The sequence below is a fragment of the Mus caroli genome, unplaced genomic scaffold, assembly GCF_978045245.1.
Source record: "Mus caroli unplaced genomic scaffold, Mus_caroli_1 scaffold_2, whole genome shotgun sequence".
Taxonomy (NCBI): Eukaryota; Metazoa; Chordata; class Mammalia; order Rodentia; family Muridae; genus Mus; species Mus caroli.
Window position 1 is genome coordinate 66,831,123 of NW_028227257.1, and position 17,549 is coordinate 66,848,671.

The window sequence follows — 17,549 nt, forward strand, 5'->3', positions numbered from 1 at the left end:
CTAGGATCTCTTCTGACTTCTGGTCGGAGCGTCTGTATGCAGAAGGTAATCCCTTTTTCCTTCTGTCCCATGTCTATAAAAGCCTCCAGGATCTGAGCAAAGAAACTGAAATAACCTAGCTATTTATGCACCTGGCCTAACCTAGTTACAATGTCGAAAGAAAGCAACTCTCCCTAACTTCCCTGAGCCCGGTCAGGAGCAGAGTTGGCAGGAGAGGCCAGCGGATGGAACAGGATCATGGTATATATGATGGCAGGGGGGCAGGGGGCGGGGGGCGGGTCTCCTATGGCTCACAGTTCACAGAGGTCTCAACAGACAGGACCAAAGCACTGGCTGCTCAAATACAATGCAAGTGAGATAAGTTAGTCATAAAAGTCCAAATGTTACAAGGCTCCATAAGGAGGTAGGCAGTGCAGGAGTGGCTGTCCAGGCCTTGTGGGGGAAAGGGTATAGGAGAGGGGCTGTGTGTGTGTGGGGGGGGGGGGGAGGAGTGGGAGTGGGGTGACGGTGATCGGAAATAAATAATACATAAGTGGGGCAGGGGTGGGGGTCAACCTCTGAGTCTGCTACTTACTCCTGAGTGTGTGACTGTGGACAGTTTCAGATAGAGTTCTGGAGACTGACGGTTGGATAGCAATGGGAATATTCCCTATGGTAATACAAATAGAGGATGTCTAGTCTGAGAAAGAATGGAGACCAAATCACAGATGCTTACCTTTTCTGTGCATTCTCCAAGTGACTTTCTTCCATCTTGTGCTCTTTTTTGGCTGTGAAAGAGAAATAAGTATGATTAAACCATTTTTCAATATCATATCCTTACACCACGCCCACTATTTATCATGGGAATTCAGAAATGCATTCTGTGTCACATGCCTGGACACCAGATCCATCCTATGACACTGCCTCCTTCAACAGGGCTATAGCTAACTGTCGCCAAGTAAATCTGTTTTGTCTGGGACACTCTTGAGAAGGAAAGGGGATGAGAACAACTATACCTGGGAAATTCTATAAATGGGGAAAGTCCTGACGGATGTGCTTGCTTGAGCTATAGTGAGCCTCTCCATGATCCTTACCATCCGCATACCCAATGTATTCTCTCTCACCCCTGAACACAATACAGCAGGGTCTGCAGCAGCTCTGCTGGGGATCAAGAACAAGAACAAGAATCCTAGCCGCCCTCTGCTCACAAGGCCAGTGTCAGTGTGGGGTAAACTTATTGAGGTCTTTCTCAGGTCAACATTTTGTAAATGCATTGGGAAAGAAAGCACGGAAGATCACTGTGGCAATTAGTGTCACCAAGACACAATTATGAATCTACAGATGAAGAGCTTGTGCCCTGGGATTATTTAATAAGGAGGTTTTGTTTGGAGTGTTTTACAAAATTTTCCAATTTGAAGACAATATTATTGTGCATGAAATAAACACTCATAGTATTTTAAAAGTACCCAGGAAAAAATAAGTAGGCCACAGTATAACCTATGGAAGACCTAAGATAACTTTAAATGAATAAACAAGAAGTCAATCATATCTATCTCTTTTGAGATAATCCATGAAGTAGGTATTAAAAGATATATAATATTTGCATTGATAAAACCTGGATCAGCCTTGGGGGCTCCCAGAGACCCAACCACTAACCAAAGAACACAGCACACATGGGTTGGAGCTAGTCTTCTCACCCCCACACATATGTAGCAGATGTGCAGCCTGGTTTTCATGCAGGTCCCCTGATAACTGGAGTACGGGGGGTTGGGGGCTGCCCCTGAGTCTGTTGCCTGATAGTAGATCCTGTTCTCAAACTGAGCTGTCTTGTCTGGAAGAGGATGTGCCTAGTCTTGCAGTGACTTGATGTGTCAGGGTGGGTTGGTACCCAGGAAGGGATTCCCCCTTCTCAGAGGAGAAGGGGAATGGGGAGGGGTTCTGTGTGTGTGTGTGTGTGGGGGGGGGTATGAGGAGATTGCTGTGCTCAGGAGGTAAAGCAAATAAATAATTGAATGGAAAAAAACAAACCCTGGGTCTGCCACTTACTACCTGTGTGTGTGGCGATGGACAAGTTGTTCATGATCAAATGCTTACTAGCTGCCACATCTATACTCTAAGAATAGCCACAGTAGTTACTGTCAAGGTTACATGAGATAATGTAGGCACAGGGTTTACCACACAGCACATGCTCCCTCCAAGACCTGACAGCTACTATTCCTACTTCATCCTCATCGTCTTCATCGCTCTTTTCCAAGTGTAAGTTCAACTTACACACAAAAAAGTGTAAGTTCTTTTCCTCCTTGATATCATACTTGACGTAACTTCTAATGTGTTCACAATGTCCTAGGAGGCCCCGACTCCTTCAAAACATCTCCCTTTCTTTCCTGTGCTCGATTTTTTGTGTGGCCAGATGAGGTTTGTGCATACTGAGGGTGTGCATCTGAGACCATGCTCCTGGTGTACCCTGCCCAGCCTCAGTACCTGTGACTCCTTCACTGCATTCAGGCCGCAGCCCACAGGCCACCTTCTTTGACTGGTCTCACTAAGGAGAACATCCATTGTCACCTGTCATCCCCAAGTTCTTCTTGTGGTCTCTGCCTTCTTGGTTCACTTACCCACCTTCTGCCTATTTCCACCCAACAGTCTAGACTATTTCTTTACTGGTCTGCATATAATACCTCAGTACAATTAAGCTCCAAGAGAATAGCAACTTCATAGGTCTAAGTGTGGAATTGTGTTTATATACATCTATATCTGTCACAAAGTACTTAATAAGAGAGAAACTGGTTTTCCTAAGCAAACAACTGAATATTTAGAATATAAACATAAGCTAAGTATTGTGGTACTTACATAATGTGGTATGTAATCTCTCTATATATATTGTTTCAAGTAATAAAATTGCACCAATATTAAATGATCCCCTTTGATAAGTGCATCATTTTAGGAGGACGGAGTACTACGGTGGCTCTCCTTTGCTAGTTGACCCCTGGGATAGTCCCTATACAATTTTCTGTGCATTACTCTGATTCTCTGCCGATCAGATGCTGAGAACTAACCTGAATCTCTCAGGCTCCAAGTCCTCTGAGAATGTGAAACAAACTAATGATTTGTTTATGCCCAGTAATTTTAAACTACCTGCATGGCTAACTAGAAGGAATTTTTTTTTTCCCCTTGAGCAAGAACGGTCTTCCTGGAGCACCTATGCTGTTCTCTGTCCCTGGATAGTTTCCAACTGGCCATGCCCATTATGTGGCAAGTCAGCTATGGCTAAGCTGTCACTACATATGAACTCAGTGACAAGAAATAGTATATGCAAACTGAATAAAGCAGTAGGTAAGACCTTCAATATTGCCGTGAATATGGTGATTTGAAAAGAAACAACATCTGCGAAGGCAAAGGTAGGTGTTACTGAGAGGCACTGAACTGTAAAGAGTTTTAAGGAAAGTGGTAGTAACTAGAAGCTTTCATTCCCAATTCTAAGGGGCCACATACTGGCAGAAAAGGATATACTATGAAGAAAATACCCCACCAGCCTAACATATTTCACCACCTCAATGAGTGACATTTCCATCTGTACCACTGACACATATTAAGTTATCAAATGCTCCATTTAAGCCCAAGTCAAATATGTTATTTAGAAAGAAAACATTTAGAGACTGCATTCATGAACTCAGAAACTCAAATTCTAACATCATTAACAATGAAAGCAAATTTGAGCCAAGTGTAAGAATCCAAGTGTTCTCAAATGCCACCCCTCCTTTCTCAGTACTGGACCTAAAGTCCTGGAGTGGGGGAACGGGAAATGAAAAGGAAATAGGAAGGCTCCGCTCCATTGAAGAGATGGGAGGCTCTGGTTTTATTCAGCAATATTCCCTACAACAAAGAGAATATCAGGCTGGCCATAGCTTCCTTGGCAATCAGTGACCTGGTTATAGTTTCCTTGGCAACTAGTGACACCAGCTTGAAGCAGCTCTCAGCATTTGAATGAGGTGAGTTTGTTCTTATATTCCAAGTGCCAGAGTCCATTCTAGTTGCTTGGGATCTACTAGAAAGCAGAACTGCATCTCTACAGAACTTTCAATTTAGTCAGGGAAGAAATGTGTTAAACTTGAGGGGACAGGACTCACTTGTAAGCAATTTTTGGTAGGTGGTAGCAGGAGATTTTCAGAGCACAGACAATGCTCACAAAGGTTGTTTTTGTAAGTTGCTGAATTAGTCTAGACGGTCAAAGTTGGAATACTGATATACTGGAAACTAAGTCCAAAACATAGAACACAATACATTGATGAGCCCTGTGAACATGTCCTTTATCCAAAAACTTTAATAACACCCTTGGATCTACATATGGAATGGACTTAATCTTTTACTAGGCAAAGTCACATAAGTGGTAATTTGGTGTTTCTAAGTTTTCTTTCCACTACAACGTAAATTGTAGCATTACTAGTGGGGGTAGAGTGGATAGGCTCCTTAGAAGAATATATTTGGAAGTGTTGTCAGAAGCTATAGGAAGATAGCACACATCCTCACTTTGTTCCTATCTTACAAGACATCCAGGAAGTTAAATAATTACTTTCCAAATTGAGGAATAAAGTCAGTCTTTAAGACAATAAAGGCAATTTTAAAAGTCAGAATCCCAACAAGAAGAAGATTCACTTAGCACCAATTCTGTCTTCCAAACTTCTTATCAAGGCTACATGTCCAAGAGTGTCTAACCTTTTGATATTATCGTCTACAAATGTGTCACACTCATGCATAGCTAGACTGGTCCATTTTTGTCAACTTGACACAAAGTAGAGTTGCCTTGGAAGAGCAACCTCAATTGAAAAACTGCCTCCATCAGATCTGTCATATCTTGTGAGGCAGTCTCTTGATGAATGGTTGATGTGGAAGGGTTCAGCCCACTGTAGGTGGTACAACCCCTGGACAAATGCTTTGACATTATTTCAGTTACAACCTAACATCTTTACCAGTAGATTGTGAAACTGCTTTCTTTGTTTATCCACAAGAAGCAACTCACCAGTTGCTTGAGATTGGAAAAAGTCAATCACACCATTAGACTCTGATCCCAATTCTTTTTCCATGTGCATTACATTTCCAGTTATTGCCCCAAAGACTACACCCTTGCAAAGTCAAACATAGGGGTAGGAATGAACTTGAACCCCTCCCATGAATCACAGATGCTTTTTTTAAACATCTAGAATGGTGAGTTTTCTCTAGAATGCTTTTCAATGTACTCTGCCTCTATTCACCCAAGGAAATCAGTATGTGTAGCAGTTGTAGCATCACAAAATGAATGTATTCAACAAGACTAAAAGTCATGTGTACTCCTTGATCTATAGGCTGCAGAATAGCTCTTAATGTTTGTAGGCAAAAACGAACCTTCCTCTCATTGCCCATCACAAATAGAGATCCTGGCTCACCAGATGTCTTGCTGGTGAGCGGTGGCATTTTCAGTGGGATATCCCCCCACCCCCACCCTTGCTTCCTTCTGAGAAGTCTCAACAGTGGGCTTAGAATATCCAGTAAAGCATGTTGTAAACAGATGTGCTGTCAGCTAAGCTTTCTTGTGCCATTTGTGGAGCACAAGCAGAGAAGAGTTAGTATCCTTAAGGGTCTTTGGATGTTCATAGTAGAGTCAGCATCTGCTTTAGTCCCTGGTGAGTCTGCCTGTGCCTGACTTCTACTCTGTATTGTAGCTACAGCAGTCCTACAGGACATCGTTTTCTGATATGAAGTCTTTTCATCTACATTGGCCATCTGTCGCAGCCACTGACATCAGTGACCAGAAGCTAGAACTGTGTAGGATGCTGCAGCTTGCACAACAGTATTTGCTAGTTTAGTTTCTATGTTCATGTCATGAAGATGAATCTTTCCTTAAACTTTTCTTCTGTAGCCATGTCACCTCTCTCAGTGTTCAAAGAACGGGAGATATGGCTGGCTTGATCTCCTATTTAGACCACTAATATTTATCTGTTCACTGACATAGCATTTTCAAATCCTCTGGACAGTTTCCTTAGTGTTGGCTGACTGGCTAATGATTTGGTGCAGAAAACCTAGCTTTCTGCCTGTCTTGCGCTTGCTTTGAGATGCCTCCCTCATTAGACTGTTTAGATTTAGATTTGAAGTGAGGAACTCTTCATTTCCCTTGATCACCCAGAGGCCACTGTTGTTTTATTAACTGGCCTGATTTTGTCGGGAGGTGCAGAAAAGTCTAAAGAGAAAGAGATGAGAAAAGTGCAAGTTGATGGAGCAGACAGATACTTATCCCATATTTATAGAGTAGGCTTTCAGTCTTAGAGAGGCAGAGTCGATGGGATCCAAAACAATTGCACTGGCAACACCAATGATCAGTGATGGAGCTGGAGAGATGGCTCAGTATTGCAGACCACTTCCTACTTGCAGAGGACCTGAGTTCAGTTCCCAGCATCCAAGTCCGCTGGTACACAAGCACCTATAACTCCAACTCTAGGGGATATGGTATTGTCTTCTGTCCTCTGTGAGTGCACGCTCTCTCTCTCTCTCTCTCTCTCTCTCTCTCTCTCACACACACACACACACACACACACACACACACACACACACCAGATCACTGGTCACAGATAACTGTAACAGATGAAAAAATATATAACATTGCAAAAATTATCAAAATGTGACAGAAAACAGAGTGAGCAGATGCCGTTGGGAAATGACAGATGGTGTCACATAAGGCAGAGTTTCCCCAGACATTTCATTTGTTTAGATGCAGTGTCTGACAAGCCTGGTGAGGCCAGGTGCAGTGGGGTGAGCTCTCTCTGTCCCACACCTCCTTGATTTGGGGACAGTTATTACAACACTTTAGAAAAGTATTTTTCTTTTAGGATATAGTATCCTTTACAGGCTCAGTTGAGAACTTTTGAGATTAAGGGTAGATCAACTGTGTTCAATAGGAAACATCAAGTTTCCCATTTAACAACAGAGTCTGGATCCTTCCCATCATGTGTATGATTTGACATCCCATTTTGTTCTCATTTGATCTTCAAGAGAAGAAGTGATTTACTATTTTACAAATACTTGGGGGTCACGACAGAATTGAGACAAGATGTGCTTGGGGTGAATCTAAATTTTTTTCCACTTAATGACAACTAAGTTCTGTGTTATTTAACTTGATTAACCCAATCATGTCTTTTATACCACACAAAAGATAATTATACAGGAGTCTGGTTTTAAAATATAAGTGTCCTAGAGGAAACGTTTTTTCTAACTTCTCGAATTGGTATCTTAAAGGAAAATTATGCTGCCATTTTTCTTAAAGCTGTCTGTCTGTCTGTCTGTCTGTGTCTGTCTCCCTCTGCAGCCCCACACCATGACTCCAGTACAGGATGAATCCTTTCTCCTTGCACGGCCAGCCCTCAGGACCAGGCTCTTTATGCTCTTAACTCTTGCCCAATGCACCTGCCACACTGGACTTCAACATCCTCTGAGGTTTCTCTCGTGTTTTTTATTTGGGGAGACAAATGGCTGCTTCTCATTTTTGAATGCCTCTTTATTCCTTCTCTTCCCCACCCAATCACCATTACCAAAGTTGTCTTCCCCATCAGAAATCAAGCTTAAAATCGTCCTGCTTGATAAAGCCCTCTACACCTTTTCCCATGGTGCAGAACTGGTCTTTCTTGTGATTTACAATAGAACCATGCCCATGGCATGGTGCACAGTGCACTTCTAAGAGCATTAGCTGACAGTCAGCTTTTCTTACTCCATTTTGCTTCTTGCGAGTGGCAATTAAGGCTGTTTTTCCTTATGTGATAGGTGGATGGATGGACAGCTGATTCACTCACAGGAACAGAAAGGAGTCCCTGGGCTCTCTTCCTGAGTATATCAGTGTCTATTTCTTGGCAGTGTAATTCAAATATCAAAATAAATAAATAAATAAATAAATAAATAAATAAATTAATTAATTAATTAATTAATTTAAAAAAGACAGGACATCTCTCTATAGTCCTGGCAGTCCTTGAACTTGCTATGTAGACCAGGTTGGCCACAAACTCACAGAGATCCACTTGCCTCTGCCTCGAGAGTGTTAGGATAAAAGTTCTGAGTCATTAAGTCTGGCTCAAATCTCTTTTGTTTGATTTCAATAAAACAATAGGAGTAAGCGAGCATTCAAATGCCGAGCATGCTACTTCTCCTGCAGTATTCACTGCCTCCATTTGGAGTATTTTCACAAGTATAAGTGACAAGAACCTTTAAATTCTAAATATATACTAGTTATTTTTCTAAGATTTTTTTTTTTAAAGGGAAAGGTTTTATAAATAAGACTGGACATTCAGAAAATATCCACACAAAACCCTACAACATTTAAATGTACCCAGGTCTTTGAATTTATAATCTGAAGCACCCATTGGATGTAGGCAGAGAAGACTGTGCAGAGAGATTGAGGGCTTTATTCTAAACACAATAAAGTCATATTTATGAATACTCATAGGGAAGTAGTAAAATGTGAAGTGAGGGGAAGGGAGAGAGGTTGGAAGATCTTCCTAGAATTCTTTACACAGTCTATTACACTTTAATATACCATGGTTTATGGACCTGGTGCGGTTGGCATAAACCCACAGGACACACAGTAAAGAAGCTGATTTTATTATAACTCTGCAGTTGGAGCAGTTGGGTGATGTTAATGAGGAAGCAAAGGGGATCGTGCTCTGGTTCACGGGGCCTCCATCTGATATGAACATGCCTGTCATTTTCCATTTCTGAGGGCATCACTTCTTCATGCATTCTTCCAGGAGAAAGCAATGCTGTCTGGCAAGCTAGGCAGCCACACACCGACACGGAAGAAGAGTGCAGTCTTCAACACTTGCCTACATGGAACCACTGAGCTATGGACGGCTTATACATCTCACTTCTTTTCTTCTTCTTTTTAAAATTCTTTTACTTATTTATTTTGAGACAGGGCTTTGCTAAATAGCTTTGGCTTGCCCGAACTCCCAATGTTGACCAGGCTAGCCTCAAGCTCACAGAGGCTTGTCTGCCTCTGCTTTCCAAGTTCTGTGATCAAAGGGGCACATCACCATGCCTGGCTCTTGTGGTATCATATTGCTACATGACATAGATCTTCTCTTGCCTGGCTCTTGTGGTATGTTTACCCATGATATATATCTTCTCTTCTTGTCTCCTTAGTTTTCCTAGTTGTGGTTAAACTAGAATGGTTATTTCTAGTTTGCCACAGGGCTTTCACTTGGCAGTATTTAGATGCATAGTAAGGGTGAAGAGCGCTTTCTTTCTGTGTAAAGTGGTAGGAGGCTGTGCTAGGTAGGATGTCTAAGATGCAGTTTGATGGCCATGTCCCCTTACACTCTAAAGCCAAGGCCTGTGGTAAAAAGAATGAGCAAAAGGTACTGTAATGAAACCTTTGAAGAGGGCCCTAGGGTCATAGAGCAAAGAAATATGGATAAAAGGAAGTTTTAGAAATCATCATAACTTCTTTTTTTGAGTGAAAAACACTAAGTTTGGTGCACAGACGCCCCATTTCCTTCATCCATTTCTCATTCCTTAGACATCTAAGCTGGGATCTAGGGTTTGACTCTATGGGGTATATTATCCAATGTCCCTACTATTTCCCAAGAGTTTCCCCCCACAATCCTCACATGACATGGTCTTCACCGAATCACCCATTTTCCATTGGAGAATACACATCAGAGAAAGTTCTGAGCAGGAATCTTAGCTTTCACTCTGAATTTCCTGACTCTTGATGCTTTAATGCAGACCATGGGGGTAAACTTTTAGAATGATCCGTTGAGAGAGGCTCATTAGCACTAATGGGAGGCAGGTGGTGAGTTCTTTGACAGCTCTTGAATCTCTGTGTGCTATGCCTCCTTGGTTCAAACCAAGACACACTTTTATTCATTAGCATTAACTAAGTGATGTATCTTTTATAAAAATTTTTTTCACATAATTTACAGATACTTCTCAATAATCATATTTATAAAATATGCTTATTTCTTACCTAGGGAATAATTTTCTTGAGTTTATTTTTTCTTGTGCTGCCTGCCCTGTCTCCCAGCCATCCCATTCCTAACTGGAAGAGTCAGAATTTCTGGAATTTTCTCCCTGTGGGAGAGTGAAGTCTATGGTCACATCTTTTAGGGAGAAATTCAATTGTTGAGAGAACTGTTCCTGTCTTGTTGGACCAAAAAGCCTCTAAGATTTCAAAAATAATGAGGCTTAGCATTATTTGTAGTATATGCAGGTATGGCAGGAGAAGTTCTCTTCCTCAGACAATGTTGTCATGACCTGATGTTAGCATCCATCTAAATGTGGCTCACTTCTGGAAGACAGAGCCTATGGAGGTTTTGTTTGTCTGTGTGTTTTGCTTTCAGCCTCTCACCCACATGCTTACTTAGTATTTGAGAATGTAGTTGCAGGGTTGAGAATGTAGATGCAGGGTTGAGAATGTAGATGCAGGGTTGAGAATGTAGATGCAGGGTTGAGAATGTTGATGCAGGGTAGAACAGGCTGCACTTGGTTATTCTGTCCCTTTGTACACGGCAGTGGATAGACAGACAGAACCTGCGCCGGAGTTGTGAGCACTGTGAGAACGGGAGGTCAGGCCACGTTTCCATTTTCTCTCTGATGCAATGCAGCCCTTCCCTTCACAAGCCAGTATCTCTTTTGTCTTTTTCTCTCACAACATTGTAGTATTTGGTACTGACAGTCCATAAACAAATTGGAGTAAAAAAAATCTCGACTTCAGTTCTTTAGGTATTTCATGACTGCTTTGATAACTATTCATATTATAAGGACTATCACTTGAGTCTTCATATCTTTTTTTAAAGCATAGATCTTTTAAAATATATTTGTATGTGTATGTACATTGTGTGTCACAGCCTGTGTGACAAGCTCAAAGGTGGGTCCTCAACTCCCACCTGAAACCAGGGTTTCTTGGTTGTTTCCTGTTGTGTATACACCAGCATGCACAGGCAAGCTGCTCTTCTTGCTAGGGAAGTGCTGGCATTTATAGGTGTGCACTACCTAACTTCCCATGGGTCCTGGGGATTTGAACTCATGCTTGCATGGTAAGTGCCTCACCCACTTATCTGTCTCCGTAGCTCTGATTCTTTATATCTTAGTTTGTCCACTTATACTCTAGATAAAGTAAAAGTTTACACTTGTGAACTGTGAAGCTACAAGAATCTTAAGAAATACCTAGTGTCAATCCTCATGCTATGGTTTAAAAGTAAATTGAGTTAAACAACAGGAAATTAAACAAATATTTATTGAATGTCATAAAACTCATTTTGAACAAACAAACAAACAAAAATCTGTTCTTTGCCTCCAGTTTAGCTTTTGCTATATAGCACTGTTATTCTTCTAGGTCTTGGCTAGAAAAGCCATAAAACTGTCATATCTCTATAGAATTGAACAGAAAAATAAGTTATAGCTGAATTTGCACAAGTTAACTTTAAGTGTACAGTTACCCACATTGAACCCTCTTATTTATATTACATATAACTTTAGATGCGAATGCCTACTGTCTCTATAAACGAATCATGCTACATATTTTTGTGACTTGTCCAGACATGTGTCCAGTGTACAGATGATTTCGAGTACAGCTCAGTGGTAGAGATCTTGCCTAGCATGCACGAGACCCTGGGGCTTGATCTTCCTCCACATTTCCCCAAAATGGCTTTCACCACATAAAGAGCAAACTATGTTTTTTAAAAAGGCGTTATACACCATTAAAAGGCTTACTGAATCAAGACTGACTAAGAGAGGAAAATCTAGCAGGGTATCTACTCCTTTCCAGGGATATTTCTTCTTCATTTAGATTCATTTACATCCAGTCTCGGCTTTGCTGCCTAAAGCATCTTGTTAACTAATGGATGCCCTCCTTCTAGAATACAATTGCTTAGATGTTCACTCACAACAGCTAGAGCTCCACCAAAATCCCTGCAAGTGATCACAGAGATCCACCGTGGCCATAACTACGCTTTCAGCAGAGCCCTGCTCAGTGGGATAGAGCTGTGTAGGCTTTGTTCAGGCAGTATTTCCAATAAGAGAAAATACTGGAGAAACTGAGATTCGTTCCCCAAATGCTATGGAGACACTTTGCACATGTGATTTGTTCTGCCAGCAGAAGATAAGAGATGGCGTGTTAGTACAGATGATTATAACTGGAGTCAGTAAAAGCAAACAGGGAAATGGGGCTTGGTGTAAAAGGTGACTCTACGATTTATAGGTGTGGGTGGGAAAGCACTACTGTGAGCTTAATCCATAGCCAACAACAATTGCATCCACTCTCAGAGAAGGCTTTGATAGGAAAAACCTGCACAGCTATGGATAAAAACTGGGTTATGGTAATGATTTGATAATGGATTTAATAAGAATGAAAGTTGAAGTGGGTTTTTTTTGGCAATCTATTATTTTTTTCTACATTTTATAATAAGAAATCCTCATTATAGAACATTTAGATGTTTGAGGGGGGAAAAACTCAAGAAAATAAAAATAGCATACAAGATTTTCTTGAAGGCATAGCTGCTAATAATATTAATCGAGTTTTATGAATATAATTATCTGTAAGTTCATGTTGGTGATTGTTCATATGTAAGAAATCATATTGATTCCATAATGTTTTGTCTCTGAATATGCCAAGGTCTACTTTTAAATGAGTACATTTGTAACTAATTTATATTTAAATTTAACATAATTGAAAATAATTAGGGAACATTTCCCTCTTATTTAAAGTAGCAATGGGAACCTATTAAATAAAACACTGTTCTAGAAACTCGTGAGATAGCATATCACAACAATCCTCTTGTAGTATTTCTTAAACAAGACCTAATAGAAGAGATGTTCAGGTAGGATTATTAAAATATTATCAACTATAATGAATGCAGATTGATGGCTTTTGATTTATTTTGGAAATAAATCCATCCCTTGGCCCTAACATTTTTGTTGTTTAGTAGACAAAATGCTTTGGATGTCTACAAGTGGTTTAATACCACAAATAAACTATTTTTCTTCTTAATGTTTAAACATTTGATATCTGGAAATTGTTAAGCAAAGACAGAAATTTTTACTAGAAAAAAGAGAGATGAAATTCCTTATATGGGGGATGGAGGGAGAGAGATGGGGGAAAAGAGGTGGGGAGACAGGGGGTCAGGAGAAAGGGGACGGGAGGAGAGGGGATTAGGGGAGAGGTGGAGAGGGGGTGGGGGGAGATAGATGGGGGGAGAGAAGTGGAGGGAGAGAGGTGGGGGACAGGGGTGGCTCCTTAAATTGGAAGTGGGAACAAGGGCAGTCCCCCACCCCACCTTTTAGACATGTTACTATCAAAATCTGAGACCTGAAAATGTTGCAAAATTAGGTATACTGGAGAAGCTCTGGCTACCTTCTTTAGGCAACTAAAGCAACTGAGCAACTGCCTTGAAGGTGATTTCAGAAAAAATAAAGTGTGTGTGTGTGTGTGTGTGTGTGTGTGTGGCTTGTGTAATCAGAGGCCTGAAATGTTTTTCTGAAGAAAACCTATAGCGTCGCCTCCTTCTGCGCGATGCATGATAAGGATGATTTATGAAGCTGAAGTCATTTCTATGATTGCACTTCGGAGAGATTGGTTTCACGTGATGTGCTGAGCCAGGCTGGGCTGGCTGAAGGGGAACCCCACATGTTCAACCCAGGCTGGGGCCCACCTCTTCAAGGGATTCCAGAGCTGGGGGAGAGGGGGAGGAGAAGCCACTGACTTTGGCTCTGGCAGCCCCTCCCCCCGCACTGGCTCATTAGGGGGACACACTGCTTTCCTTATTTTCCCTCTCCTTTTAAAACGTATGACTACTGCTGCTGGGCCAGAGTAGAAGCTCATTGTAAATGCGCAGCAGGATAGTAGCAAAGCCCAGATTAATTCCCCATGGATTTATATGGCTCGTTCTCACCCACGATGACTTGTACGGTTTCAAAGGTGCCTAGGCTGCTGTTTTTACGGCGGGTCACTAACTTTATTCTGGCATATGGCAGTTGGCGCCATGACACGGAGTGAACATTTTATACCTGAATTAAAGTGGATATTTGACAGTTTCTGTCAGAAAGTTCAGAGCAAAGAATTTGTGGGACAAGATTTATTGCATGTTTTATGTGGGACACATCTGTTTCTTTGCCAGCTTTGTTCCTTCCCTTAATTTTTTTAAAAATAAGTTTCTTAAAGAAACATAATGACAGATTGAAAAAAAAAATTCAAAGGAGGGGGGGAAAAAGACAGAAGTAGGGAATTTAGACCTAACTTTAAAAGAAAAAGAAAAAAGTAAAAAGAAAAAAGAAAACAATCCTTTCCCCCCAAACCTGCTTATCTCGAGGAGGCAAAACAATGAATGGCTCTCAGTCATGCATAGCTGCTCCACGAAACAATGATGCTAGTACTGGCAATTACTTGGTGGTTTGCTTAACACCATTCCTATAATGAAGTTAGAAGATGTCAGCACCTGCCATTTTCTACATGCCTGAAGCAGGCTGGGGAAGGTAATCTGCTTGTGATGCTCTTAGTATTTGGCACTCTAAATGGTGGGCTAACCAATAAGTCCAACCATAGAACAGTTGAGTGGAAACTACTAGTGATTTGCTCAAAGTTTCAAATTACACGGCAGAAGATTTGTCAGTGTTAGTTGACACAAAAATACAATTAAAGGTTGGCCCAAGGTTCTTACAGTTAAATGTTTGTCCTCAAAGGACAACTAAGCCCCCCCTTTTGTCACTGTCCAAAGCAGGATCTTAGGGGTACTTTAAGTTAGTGGATGGAATGAGGGTTTCCTGCACTGTATTGGTCTATGTTGCTGGCCCTTTGAGACCTGAATATATGCACGCAACGTAACGTCAAAAGCCAGAGAGTGAGAGGTGGTCTGAATCCTCCTCACATCACTTGTTTGGTTTTTCTGTTCTCCCCCCCCCCCCGCCCCCTTCTTCTTACATGTATTCCTGTGAATAAATCCTTGTTGAGTTAAAAACAATTACAAGACATTTAAACATTTAAAATTGATTTGCCCAAAGATAAACGCAGACAACTTCCAACTGAAATCCATCAAGCCCATGTGAAGTAACTGTGTAAACTTCATCTTCATCTACAACTCTCCCTATTATAACCACAGGACAGTCCCTGAGGCTCCTGACTGTATAAACATTGGACCCAACCTGGAGCCGCCTATCAACAAACAGGAGACGTTCCATTTAACTACCAAGAGTGAACTTTAACTGTGAAGTCTATAAAACAAAACTAAAACTTAACACTCTTAAGAATATTGAAAACTTACATGTGTATATGTTCGTGTGTGTGTGTGTGTGAGAGAGAGAGAGAGACAGAGACAGAGAGACAGAGAGAGAGAGACTATGTGTGTGTCTGTGTGTGAGAGAGAGTGTGTGTGAGTGTGTGTGAGTGTGTGTATGTGTGTGCATGTGTGAGTGTGTGTGTGTGTGTGTGTATGTGAGTGTGCATGTAAAGGCCTGAGCCTGACATTGGGTGTCTGTTGCTTTTCCCCTTGTTCTTGAGTCAGGGAGTCTCAATGTACCCCGAGTTCACCCATTTGTCTACACTGATGCCTCTGCATCCCCAGTGCTGGTACTACAGGCAAACACTTTTAATTGTGTGTTGCGGTTTGAGCTCAGGCTCTCTTACGTGTGCAGCATGCATTCTACTGATTCCTAAGTTCTCCCAAATTGATTTCGATGACTCTAGGTAATTTAACTCTTGTTACATTATAACTCTTGTTATAAATTATAACTATTAAGAGATGAAGTGCCTTTTGATTGCCTGATGCATATCCTCCACTAACTAAATACATTTAGTGGTCTACAAAGACTCAGTGTTAACAGTGGGTCAAATTCTTCCTGAACTTCTAAGTGGCCCTGGTGCTAACATGCAAATTTCCATGGACAAGAGTAGACTTTTTTGCTAGGCATGTATACACAATTTAAATTTATTTAGAACTGTCGAGAGTCCTTCATGATGATAGAATCATTTTATTCTCCTAAGGTACAATAACTTATGGAACATTATCGATTTTCAAATCACAAAGATATTGGCACAACCCTTGATTATCTAGGTTGAATATAATTCTTAAGCTTTTCACACCTTCTGAGTTTGTTGATAATGTTGATTATATGTATATAATTATACATATTTAGTCTTGAGAGACAACTAAATACCACATATCTTTCACCTTTTAAATCACTTTGAAGTGATTATGAATAAATTATAAAGATGATCCAGAATTTCTTATACTACTTATGTCTTTTTTGTTTGCCTTATCTTTTCACATTTAGATCATTAATCATTCACAACCAAGTGAGTCAGCACTTCCACTTTGAAATACAAATGAGTGATGTTCATATATCACAGACATTACCCAAGGGTATCAGCAATGGCACAGCCAATAAGTTCATGATTTCACAGCAGCCATGCCTGCCTGCAATGTGCCTACACAAGACCTATCAGTAGTCAACCATTGATGAAGAAGGAGCTCACTGGGTCCTACTACTTCTTACTAAACTATTGGCAGCTGATGGAGTCTGTGGGAGGACCAGCCACTATTTTCAGTTGTGTGCCCTCTAAAGAGTCTACTAGGCTCTAGAAGATATTTAAAAACCCACATTCACACAGATAATCCTGGCTAAGATCAGTGGGTGTCAAAACAAAAGACCACAAAATGTCATGAGAAGGGAACTTGTAGAGATAAAGGTGCACATTATGCATGTACAGAATTGTCGAAGAAAAATAAAAGTTTAAAGAAAAAGTCTCAACAATGGTCTTTCTGTTGAGACAGCCTTTCTTCTACACTCATGTGTCATTTCTGTCATTTTGGCTAGAGCTTTCAGCTGTCCAGGCTGCCAGGCTAAGCTGCCCACTCATGTTTATTTTGACTTGTATGTATTTGGCTTTATCCTAGCTGAATTTATTTCCCACTTAGAGTTACCAAGCTTTCTAGCTATTTCCTTTCCTGCTGACTTTTGTTGGAGTCACCCAATTGTCTCTGCTCATTTTTCCTTTCATGGCTTCAACAAGATAAATGCTAACTTTTGGCTCACAAAACCTTAAATTCTTAACCTGCATAGTAACTGTCATCTTCAATGTACCGAGAGTAATTAAATATCAATACACTAATTTGAACAATAAAGAATGACCTGGCTTCCCAATGTATTTCCTATAAAATTCAAGGGGTCACATGTCATGCCGCATTCCAGTTGATATCATCTGTAATTTCACTTAGAGGTTACCTAAAAGAATGTGTCAGCATTAATAATTATTAATACCTACCACACTATTTTATTAATTTATTTGCTTAATGAATTATTTGTCCATTAACTTCTTCCGGGAACCATTTTCCTTTTGAAGAAGCAAAAACCTGAGGAGATGCCTGAATATTCACCAAAAACTCTGTGCTTCTAAGGAGAATGTATTTTTCTCATCCATTTCAACAATAGCTTGGTAAGTGATGAACTCTGGGTTTAAATTTTTTCCTCCTAGAATTTCTGTGTGTTTATCTTTCATTGGTCATAATGGACTGGTTCTGTAAGAGTGTGACACTGTTGTCATTGCTTATCTATCTCTTTCTTTA

The 17,549-nt window shown here is 40.7% G+C and overlaps 1 protein-coding gene across 5 annotated transcripts in view; it reads right to left on the minus strand.

The window, feature by feature from the left end:
* Fmn1 (formin 1) overlaps positions 1–17,549 on the minus strand; it is a 368,942-nt gene that overhangs the window by 26,056 nt on the left and 325,337 nt on the right. For all 5 annotated transcript variants that reach the window (XM_085834577.1, XM_029474561.2, XM_085834578.1 and 2 more), the window contains one exon: positions 716–767. In XM_085834577.1, the coding sequence (XP_085690703.1) occupies positions 716–767 (52 nt within the window). The remainder of the gene's footprint in view (positions 1–715; positions 768–17,549) is intronic.